At 45.7% G+C, this 11,792-nt stretch overlaps 1 protein-coding gene across 1 annotated transcript; it reads left to right on the top strand.

Annotated features, from left to right (window-relative positions):
• The first annotated feature begins 270 nt into the window (after positions 1-270).
• Positions 271-11,110, top strand: LOC111950268 (rho guanine nucleotide exchange factor 2). Its single transcript, XM_070434521.1, has 18 exons — positions 271-285; positions 2,955-3,018; positions 3,270-3,402; positions 3,514-3,767; positions 4,040-4,290; positions 4,517-4,642; positions 5,949-6,066; positions 6,298-6,543; positions 6,701-6,777; positions 6,987-7,159; positions 7,335-7,402; positions 7,572-7,763; positions 8,185-8,295; positions 8,418-8,476; positions 8,602-8,694; positions 8,824-9,210; positions 9,400-9,580; positions 10,605-11,110. Exons 1-18 carry the CDS (start codon positions 271-273, stop codon positions 10,664-10,666), a joined length of 2,610 nt encoding a protein of 869 aa, XP_070290622.1. The 3' UTR covers positions 10,667-11,110.
• Positions 11,111-11,792: the final 682 nt, after the last annotated feature.

Consider the following 11,792-nt stretch of genomic DNA (forward strand, 5'->3'; position numbering starts at 1 on the left):
GCCCCCCTCTCTCCCCCTCTTGCCCCAATACACAGCTGCTACCTCACTCCCCGACTGTAATCTGGAAATAGTGCATCTGGCAGTTGGAGTGTGGGAGATTAACAAGCAATCTGCCACACTGACGTGTGTTAACACACACGTACACACACACTTGCACGCACACACATAGACAAACACACATAGGCAGGTCTGCACGAACGCACAGACACAGTCCCAATCCCTCTTCCTCTCTACGTCCACAGACATTAGTGGTCCCTAACAGTAATAATGATGGATGAGCTGAGGGTAACAGTTATCCCACTCCCGTTTAACACAGTGGTCTGATATGGAGCCATATTGCCTCAGAGACCCAGAGATGTTTTAATACGGGGTCATAACATTGTCCTACATCGGGATTGCTATCTGAGGTCCCCTGTGAATTGGGACAGGGGAGACATATGTTTAGGCTGGGTGCGGGGGAGTGTGTGTGTGTGTGTAGAGTAGGTAGCACCGCCTGTTTTGGGAGAATCCATTGATTTCATGTCTGAGTGGATGTTTCCGGTTTGGAGTCACCAGGGATGATTTCTCGTCAATGCTTTTACAATGTTGTCTATGTATTCAATCAATTAAGTACGCATTCTTGTTGTACATCAATGTTTGGCTTGAATTTGAATGAAGTCCACAGGTATCTTTTTATTTCTTATTATTTATTTCAAATTCATTTCAGGGTCCCTTTATTCCATTACTGCAGAGAAAGACATTTTGTTTTCATCGACATTTGGACTCTTGTTTATTTCCTGTCTCACCTCTTATTGTTCTCTGCATGAACAGATAACTGACAAATAGAGTCCCTGGGTGTCCAGCAGGGTGGAACTTAATGTGTGTAGCCTCTGCATAGCTCTGTGTCTGTACATGTGAGATTACCTCCTCAGACACAGATTAAGACTCAGGTTAAGACGACCAGGCCATTGTTGTTTGGCTCATTTTGACGTAATCTGAGGGYCCTAGATTACACTCACACACAGACTACAATAGTGGGGATATACACTGTGTACAAAACATTAAGAACCTTCCAAATATTGAATTCCCCGCCCTTTTGCCCTCACAACAGCCTCAATTTGTATTATCATACACATAAATATGATAATTAGCTAACGACAAGTGAGCTGTAAATTATATAGTCTCATATGGAAGTGGGGATTCTAGGCAGTATTTGAAACCCCAAAGCATTTCTCCAGTCATCAGTCTAGTTTCCGAGCATTGCAGCGATGTTGAGCTTTAGGGGAAGGGTCTAACAGTACTTTCCAAATGTCTGTACGAGCCTTGGAGAAGGCAGCCATCGTTTCAGCACCAACAGTGTTGGTGCAACACTGGCATGTTGGTTTAGTGAGCAAGGGGCCTAGTCTGTTTGTTTTAGCATCAGGGACAAAATCTACTGGATGTGTTTGTCCTTCTGTAAGGAGTGGTGTGTGAGGGGCTTTGAGTATGTTTAAATCGTTTGTAGTGTGTGTGTGTGTGTGTGTGTGTGTGTGTGTGTGTGTGTGTGTGTAAGGGTCAGCATGTGTTGTGAGAGTTTGAGTGATGAATGAGTCACAGTGTGCCTCTCATTCTGAGGTTTAAGTAGAAAGCGTGTTAGCTGAGTCCATGCTCTGTAAAATGTTGGCTTTTATGGAGAACACACCCTGAAAAGAGTGTATTTTTAGCCCTGTGTTCCCTCTCATGTGTGTGGAAACTATTGGTTGAAAATAGGAACGAGCACCACAGGAAATCACCCCCAAAGCAAGCATACTTCTGACAAGTGTTTTTGCTGTAATTTAGCCTGCTTTGGTAGCAAATGTGTAATCTTGGCGGAGACATTGGAAAGACTAAAGTAAAAGGAATATGTGAGTTGTTATAAGGGAGATTCTGTCTGTGTTGTGTGTGTTGTGTGTGTGTGTGTGTGTGTGTGTGGTGTGTGTTGTGTGTGTTGTGGTGTGTGTGTGTGTGTGTGTGTGTGTGTGTGTGTGTGTGTGTGTGTGTGTGTGTGTGTGTGTGTGTGTGGTGTGTCTAGCCTTGGGCTGCTCTTAGAACAAAGACAACCCTGTATAGTGGGCAAGAACTCTCATAAACACTTTTAGGTCCGTTTCATATGGACGCAACAACACTCCCAGGACTCAGAACACACACACACCTTACACACCGATAACCTGCCTCAGACATCCCTTCAACCTCCCAGCGCCATTCCAGGAGAACTTCCTGTCAAGAAAACATGTACCAGGAAGTGGAGCCCCTCTAACAATGAAGAGAAAGAAGCTGAGGGAAGAGAGGAGGGGAGAAGGGGTGTTTTGAGCATAGGAGAGATTTTAATAACAGTGATAACATTTTCTTGGTGTCGGAAAGCGTAGGTTTCAAGGTTTCAAGTGTTAATTGTCACATGCACAAGTACAGTGAAATGCTTCACTTGCAACCCTACCCAACAGTACAGTATTCAATAACAAAATAGTATAACTAATAAAAATATATGAAAGAAAACTAAAATTAGAGTCATGACAGTATCAAATGTACAATGTGTCATTGATAATCCTATCTGGAACAGGAAGAGTGGGCACCTTTACAACTTCACTTGATAGCTGTACTCACCAGTCACTCTGGAAGCAATGCATCGTGACCGTAATAACAAGTGCCTCAAAAATTGTTCTCATGATTTCATGAAGTTAGATGCCGTTCTTATCAACAGTGCATATGCAGATATTGTGGAGTGTCAGGGAAATTGATCTTTGTGCTTCTGTGTTGCAGCCTGCAATGTCACCATCCACAACCGCTGTCGAGACACACTGGCCAACTGTGCCAAGATGAAACAAAGGTGAAGAGAGGGAGAGAGGGGAAAGGAAAGTGTTTTTTATTATGAAAAGCAAAAGTTTGGGCCTTTATTCTTTGAGAAGTTGACTGTTGGATGAGACATTGGTCTGAACGTGTTTTCTCTGTGTGTTTTGCAGCAACAGAAGCTAGCCCTGGTGAGGAACAGCTCCGCGTTGCAGAACGTAGCTCTGAGGACCAAAAGTTAGTATCTCTTTTCCTCAACAACTTCTATCCTATTTCCTCTCCTTCTTTCGCAATTAATGCCTCCTTTCTGCATGTGAATATAGGGGTGATGCCACCTGTTGGCTGGTCGCTGCCACTGCAGTATGGATGTAGTACTGACTGCATCATATGGATTTAAATCCTTTTCGACAGGAAAAGTTCAATTGAACCCCTTGTCTCTCTCTCTACCCCTCCTCACTCTCTCTGTCTCTCTCTCTCTCTTTCTCCAGCCCCTATGATGAAGGAGCGGCCCAGCTCAGCCATCTATCCGTCCGACAGTCTCCGTCAGTCCCTGCTGGGCTCCCGCCGTGTCCGCTCTGGCCTCTCCCTCTCCAAGAGTGTCTCCACACAAAACCTCGCAGGGTGAGCAGGCTGCTGTGTGGAGTCATCAGTTGGTTTACCTATGCGAGTAGGGAACTGATATGAAGTGGTTTGAAACGTTGTGTAACTGTTGTGTTCAACATGTGTTCCCAGGAATCTGAATGACGACTCACCGTTGGGGCTGCGGAGGATCCTGTCTCAGTCCACAGACTCCCTGAACTTCAGAAACAGAGCCATGTCCATGGAGTCCCTCAACGACGAGGGGGAGGTGTACTATGCTGCCATGTTGGAGGAGCTGGAGAGGGAGGGGAAGGACTTTGAGGCTGACTCATGGAGCCGGGCCGTAGACCCCTCCTACCTGCAGACGCACCGCAAAGACGTCATCAAGAGACAAGACGTCATCTATGGTGAGAACACCTCTCTTCCTCACTCTTTCTCTCGCTTTCTCTCTCTCTCCTCTCTCTATCTATCTCGCTCTCTCTCTCTCTCTCTATCTCTCTCTCTCTCTCTCTCACGCTCTCTCACGCTCTCTCTCCTCTCTCTCTCGCTATATTCCTTTCTATTCCCATCTCTTTCTCTCTCTCTATCCCTTTCTTCTCTCTGTCTCTGTGTGTGTGYKTTATGTAAAGGTACTGTATGTCCATAACTCTGTCTGTTCTCCCCTCCGTGCCTCTCTCAGAGCTGATCCAGACAGAGTTCCACCACGTGAGGACCCTGCGGATCATGGAGGGGGTGTTCCGGCAGGGCATGCTGGACGAGGTGCTGCTGGAGCCGGGCGTGGCGCACGCTGTCTTCCCCTGTCTGGAGCAGCTGATGGCGCTACACACGCACTTCCTTTCCCAGCTTATGACACGACGCACACACAGCCTGGCCCCCGGGACCAGTACCAACTTTACTATCAACCAACTGGGGGATATACTGACTGAACAGGTAGGAAACGCACTGGGCACACACACTCAGACGTTAGGACAAACACCCACACACACACATCCACAATCACACACACAGAACCCGAGACGCATGTACCAACTTTGCCATCCATTAACATTAGAATGCATTCATACTAAACACCCAACGAACATATGCAGAATCATAACATATCATACACACATGCACAGACACACTGACTGAGTTGATACCCATTGTGTGTGTTCAGTTCTCAGGTCAGTGTGCAGATGAGATGAGGAAAGCCTATGCTGAGTTCTGCAGCCGCCACCCCAAAGCTGTGAAACTGTACAAGGAACTGCTGGCCAGAGACAAGAGGTTTCAGCACTTCATACGGGTAAGAGAGAAAGAGCGAGAGAGAGAGAGAAAGAGCGAGCGAGAGAGGTGGATGGAGTGAGGCGGGGGGGTCACAGAGACGGTGAAGGGTTAGAGGTACAGAGACGGGGAGAATGCCTAAGAGCATGATTCAAGTGTGTGTGTGCGTGCGCGTGTGTGTGCGTGCGCGAGTGTGCGCGTGTGAGCTCAGCAGTCCGTGTCAGGAGGTACCAGCTGAGGGGTGTCTCACATGCCTTAGCGAGGAGGAGTGCTGAACAGATAACACTGAATGGAAGAAACAACTATCACATTGTAGATGTTCTGTTCAATAAAGAGTCATGAACAAGTTATTTCTGCTTTATTACCTAACRAACACTAGTCACAAGGATGTGTTCTAGCCTCAAAACCTTCATAAGTGTCCTAACTTTGTGGTCCAATCATGCTCCTATGGAATGCCCATGAATTAACATATATTTACTGCCATTTACAGTGCCAGTCAAAAGTTTGGACACACCTACTCATTCTAGGGTTTTGCTTATTTAAAAAAWATATATATATTTTCTACATTTTAGTATAATAGTGAAGACATCAAAACTATGAAATAACACATATGGAATCATATAGTAACCAAAAAAGTGTTAAACAAATCAAAATATATTTTATATTTGAGATTCTTCAAAGTAGCCACTCTTTCCCTTTGACAGCTTTGCACGTTCTTGSCATTCTCTAAAATGGGATTTCTCCTGGGCTTCAGCCCCTATAGATGGATCTATACCTCTCTTTTACTTTACACATTCAAATTAGTTGTGTTATTACATTTAATGCCGAAGTGGTAATTATAGTATATTATAAAACAAGAGTATGGCGCACAAATACTTGTTTAATGTCCATTTGAAGATTATTATATCAATAAGGCACCTTGGGGGTGTGTAGTATATGGCCAATATACCACGGCTAAGGGCTGTATTCAGGCACTTCGTTTCGCGTTGAGCATAACAACAACTCTTGCCATGCTAAATTGGCCATTATAAACTGGGTGGTTTGAGCCCTGAATGCTGATTGGCTGACAGCCGGTATACCACGGGTATGACAAAAAAAATATTTTTACTGTAATTACTGTTGGTAACCAGTTTATAATAGCAATAAGGCACCTCGGGGGTTTGTGATATATGGCCAATATGCCACGGCTAAGGGCTGTGTCCAGGCACTTCGTGTTGTGCATATAAACAGTCCTTAGCCGTGGTATATTGGCCATATACCACACCTCCTCKGACCTTATTGGTTAATATATAATAAGTGGTATTAAATCTCATCCATCCCATAATCAGAGGGTAAGCCGAGGGCCCCTGCTGCGTCGCCATGGCATCCAGGAGTGCATCCTGCTGGTGACTCAACGCATCACCAAATACCCTGTCCTCATCCAGCGCATCCTGGACAACACCAAGGGTAAGACCTGACCCCAGAACAGCTATAGAAGCTTAGTGAGTCTACTCACACAGCATAAAAGCTGAACACAGAACAGCCACTATAGCTCAGGGAGAAGACAAAAAAAATACTAGAACTGAATAATCACTACAATCACAGCAGTAGAATAACCATACACAACTGAAATGCTTTTGAATACAACTGACCTCAAGACACTCCTCATCATCACCCCCCCCCCATCACCCCCAACAGGCAGTGAAGAGGAGGCCCAGTCCCTAGCCCTGTCCCTGTCTCTGATCCGGGACTTGTTGAGCTCTGTGGACCAGCAGGTGGCAGAGCTGGAGCGGACCCAGAGGCTCCAGGAGATAAGGGCCAGATTGGACCCCCGGGCCCAGGCGGAGGTCAGGGGAGGGGTGTTCAGGGGAGGGGAGCTGCTCCGCAGGACGCTCCTCCACGAGGGAACGCTTCTGTGGAAGACGCAAGGATCCAGACTCAAAGGTATGGAGGGAGTGTGTGTGTATCTGAGAGAGAAAGAGGTAGAGGAAGAGAGATAAAGGGGGTTTGATTGTTTGTGTCTTTACAGAATACGTGTAGAGAAACGAGGGTGCACACTCTATGTATCTTTAACAATGTTCCACTCTGTATGTCTATGTAGACGTGCAGGTCCTGCTGATGACAGACATCCTGGTGTTCATGCAGGAGAAAGACCAGAAGTATTTCTTCCCCTGCATAGTAAGTCTGCCCCTCTCCTTTCCACTCATCTGACTCATCCTCCTCTCCTCTCTACTCATCTCTTCTGCTTTCTGACTTTTGTTCAGCAGGTCCTCCATTGCGTCTGTCTTTGCCTTTGCACACATCTAACTTTATTTAGTCTAAGTGTTATATCACAGAGCTAACCTCTCCCCCCTTTCTGTCTCTTTATATCTATCTCTCTCTCTTAGGACAAGCCTGCAGTGTTGTCTCTGAAGAACCTGATCGTGAGGGACATTGCTAATCAGGAGCGAGGGATGTTCCTGATCAGTGACTCCACCCCCCCAGAGATGTACGAGCTGCATGGCGCCTCACGAGATGACAGGAACAACTGGATGAGACTCATACAGCAGACAGTCAGCAGGTCAGTTACTGTAATATTCACAAACCTACTCAACTCAATCAGACCACTGCCGATTTCAATTTGGAGAATTCTCTATTATCCTTAATGGAATCCTAGGGGTTCTTCCTTATGCCCCGGCATTATCCTTATTCCGACCATACCTCACCTTCTCCTCAATCTCTCTCTCTCCCTCCAGCTGTCCGTCCAGAGAGGACTTCCCCCTGATAGAGACAGAGGACAAGGCCTTACTGCGCCGACTCAGAGGTACAACCTCTTCTCCTCTCCTCACACTCCTCCACCCTTCTCTTTCTATATCATTCCTGTGCTACACTTGTCTATTTATCTTCCCTTAATAGACAACATCCGCATCGTTCTGAATATTCAGTCGTTTTAGACCTGAAGATGCATCTTACTGACTCRAATGTGTTTCTAGCTGACATCCAGCAGAAGGACAGAGAGGTGCTGGAGCTCCTCCAGGAGAGAGTGACTCTGTTCTCTGACCTGGCTGAGGTCACCGGTGGGGGTCAGGAGTTCACGCCCCCCACCAACTCTAGGAACATCTTCCGGGCCGACACCCCCTATGCACCACAGGCAGAATACCTACTCACCGACGCCATCTCAGAGGGTAAGGGAATGTAGAATTTACCTTCATTCTAATTCCTGATCTATGGTCAGTTTGACTTTTCACAACCTAATAGTGAGGTGAGAGGCTGGTGCAGGGTTGGGTCATCCTAGGTCAGTGCCATAGAGGGTAAGGTGAGGGTTAATGCCGTCTTACAGAGAGGCAGGTATTAAATTAGGCCTAACCCAGAGCTTAGCGCTGCAGACAGAGGTAGAACTAAATAATGAGCACCCTATAAGAGTATGAGTATCAGCTAGTCATAACCTCTCAGGAGTCAATCTGAGATCACCAACGAAACCTCCGTTATTAACCCCTGGGTGTAGTGTTGTTCAGTGACGAGGACGATGTTACATTGTGTTATTAACGTTGCTATGCCTCTTTTTCTTTTAGTTTTTAATTCCCTCTCCTTCTGCCCTTTCATCAGTTGACAGGCTGAGTGAGTTGCTGCTGGGCTCCAACATAGAGCTTCCCAAGTCCAACGGTAGCACCAACGGTACCAATGGTGACCAGAACCACAAAGGGGCGCCAGTGAGCAGTGAGTGGTTTTGCTTTGTCTTTTTTTCACTGGGAGATGGTGGAGGGTGGTTTCTACAGTGTTTCAGCTCTCACTTACCAATCAGCTCACTTTCTCTCTCCTTCTGTCCCACCCATTTACAGATGGAGATTCGATCTCCGTCAACGGGACTCATGAAATCAAAGGAAGTCCAGCGTCCAAGGTGAGAGAGGATGACTGTGCCTTAGGGTTGGATAACATATACATAATACATGTCACAACTGTGACTGTAATACATAATCAGTTTATAATGACTTTATGTTTTGTGGGTGTTTTTTATCCTCTCAGGACAGAAATGGTAACCAGCTACAGGACAGACCCCTAAATGAGGAGGTGTGTCAGAGGCTTGTGAACCTCAGTGCTCATCTCCACTCTCTACAGGTGAGGCTGAATGACACACTGGAATCCATTTGAGGCATTTTGTATTGCATAGGTGGTCCTTCCCTACACCCCAGCTCCAACCTAGATTAAAAACTCACTCTCCTTCCTCTCTCTCCCTCCCTCTCCCAGGCCGCCGTCATTCACCAGGACTCTGTTCTCGAGCTCCGCCTTCGTGAGGGCACCGGCCCTGCCTCTTCAGGTTCCTCCACTCCCACCCCCACTCCTCCAAACTCCTTCCCCAGGCTGTGCCGTTCCATGTCACGTGACACAGGTCTGGATGCGGGCACGGTGGCAGCCATGGGGGAGATGGCCATGCTCCAGAAGCAGCATGATCTGCTGCAGGAGGAGGTGGTGAGGCTGCGCCCCCTGGAGGCCAAGCTGAGGGAGAGCGAGAGGGCCAGGGCTCAGCTGGAGCAGCAGATCAGGGACAATAAGGGCAGGAGGGGCAGGAGGGGCAGGAGAGGCAGCAGAGGCAGCAACGAAGACATCGTGGTGGATGATACAGCCTTAGAGCAGGTGAGCAAAATAACATCTGGCAGAGATGTGTGAATGTCAAGTGTGGGAGTTTGGGGTCAAGTGTGTTTGGGTTTAGTAAACTTACAATCCTCAACCCAAATGTCTGAATCACTAAGCCATTCAGGAAGTACTAGTGGTTGATCTGTAGGTGAGCTCAAACAGGATATGATGACTTTTCTCCTTTACTAGGCTCCTGCTAAAAGAAGAGGAAGTGGTGATGGCGAGCCCAGCCCTGTCGCCCCATTGGCCTGTCAGGAACCAGTGGACCAATTGGACGGCGTACAGGAAGGYAGTGAGGAGGAGTCGGAGGAGGAGGAAGAGGAAGAGGCGGATGTAGTGAAGGTTTCACCACGCTCTGACAGTCCAAGAGGTGAGTAATTGACCCACAGTGTGTATCTTTCCTGTATTGAGAGTAATTGGAATATCTAAGGGAAAACAGTAATGCAGGCACTAGGGATGGAGGTGTGAGCAKGCTGGTCTGGGCAGATGAGATGTAGTCGTTGTTTGTGTGCGTCTAAGTTGTTGTTTATATGTATACATTTGTATGTATGCGGAGTAAAAAATTCAGATGGAAGGAATGTCTAGGGYCACTAAGGTATTAGTCATTGGTAGGGTGTAATCAGTTGAATAAAGAGGTCTATGATTCGATAACTTTGGAATTGGCCAAATCCATGGAATTCCCAAAAAATCCCTATGGTGTCCATGACAACTAATCTTTACACATTTCTGACCTTTAACCGTATCACACCTAGTTTACCTAGTCACACACAYACACTTGTTATGTTCTTTCAGCCCTGCCATATTTCTCACTCTCTACCTCTGCATGTTGAAGGTGTGTCTCCACGTCATATCTCTAGCTATCTGTTTGGCACCGATTTCTCAGCTGTTTCTAGAGTAGACAGAGTTTTGTGCACCATGTCCTGCCCTCCCTCTATCTCTCTGCCCTCTCTTAATGGCTGCTTGTTGATAGTCAATAATAGCGCTCTGTCCTCTCCACTCTTTACTTCTCCACACTTTTCATACATTTTCATACAACTTTGATCATACAGTAAGTACATGGTAGGTTTAGAAGCGACATTTAGAGTATTGAGAGACAGTCACTGTTTTTTATGCCCTTCTTACTCACTTAATCAATGCACCTCTCCCCATTCTTTCTTTCTGTGTGCATAAAGGGTGGATACCTCTGACAATATTTAACTCCCTCTGGCCACATTCCTTACTGTATCAGTCAATGTCTGGTAACTCAGTGTACATAACAGTACTCCTCCAGTCGCATCTTGAWTGGAACCTCTATTTACATTACTGAGCTAGCTAGTCCTGTTTTGATCAACACATTATTCAAACATTATTCAACGTATTAATAACATGTTTATTCATATCAATRACCTCCTCAGATCTCCAGGATATCCCTGAGGAGAGCGAGTGCGGACCGGAAGCGCAGGAATCCAAAGGCTGATTCCGAGACTATTCCGAGTTAACATTGACCTCAAACTGGATACGCAAACCAGAAAACAGGACTTGAGAGCTGGACCAACATATTCTCAACCTTCAACCAACCAGACCTGATAGAACTTATCTTCAGTGATTCCATMTATTTGTCTTTCTTTGGCATAGAAAGCCTACCCAGGAATTGTGTATTRTATCATGGTATAAGTTAGTTCGGAGAGGTTATATGTTTTTCTAATGTTATGTTAAAAGCTTCATCCTCGGGATTGAATCCCTTTTTCCAATCCCACTCTTCGTTTCTTCTTTCCCTTTTCAAAACAAGGATGACTAATAACAGAGAGGGATTAGGGTGAAGAGGAGGAAAGGGTTCGCAACAACAATGGAATTCTAATGGTGGACTGTTGATCTATAGGTGTCTGCTGATACCAGTAGGAACTATTCTGTACTGTAACTGCCTGTCATTGTTGTACATTTAGTGTCACCTCTCTACAGACCTGGTTTGTCTGTGATGGTGGAGCTGACTGATTTGAAACTGAACTTAGACCAGTAAAGGAGGGCGGGACAGGAAAGGAGGGTATACATATACTGTATATCATTGTTAAAAAAATGTGTGGGTATTAATCAACTCTCACCCCCACTCCTTCTTGAACACAAAMACTTGAAAACTCTTGTGCTTTTCATAAACCAAATTGTTTCTTTTTTCTAGGAAGACAACAGTAGTGAGCCACCATGAGGGGTTTTATACTGAATATTTTATAAAAATGGGGAGGGGGGGTTACAATTAACTGTTCTGACTTTTGAAGGATACACACAGAAGGACCATACTGAACCAAAAAACAACATCATTGATATATTAATTAGGATAAAGAATTGCATCCTTAGAATAAGGATTGACTAATCTGACTGACTGTACCTGGAATATTTTCACCTCTTTTATAATCTACAGTTGTATGTTTCATACACAAACTACTAAAACGTGGTTTACACTACACTCAATCGTGAGTTCAGATTTGCCGGTGGAATTGACTTTGATYGTYTYTAATGTATTTCACCCTTATGGTTTTTAGGATGATAAACTGTTGCTACCAGCCAACTCCACCAGCAACACTGACACCAACCAAAACCTCCTTTAACAA

The sequence above is a fragment of the Salvelinus sp. IW2-2015 genome, linkage group LG23, assembly GCF_002910315.2.
Source record: "Salvelinus sp. IW2-2015 linkage group LG23, ASM291031v2, whole genome shotgun sequence".
Taxonomy (NCBI): Eukaryota; Metazoa; Chordata; class Actinopteri; order Salmoniformes; family Salmonidae; genus Salvelinus; species Salvelinus sp. IW2-2015.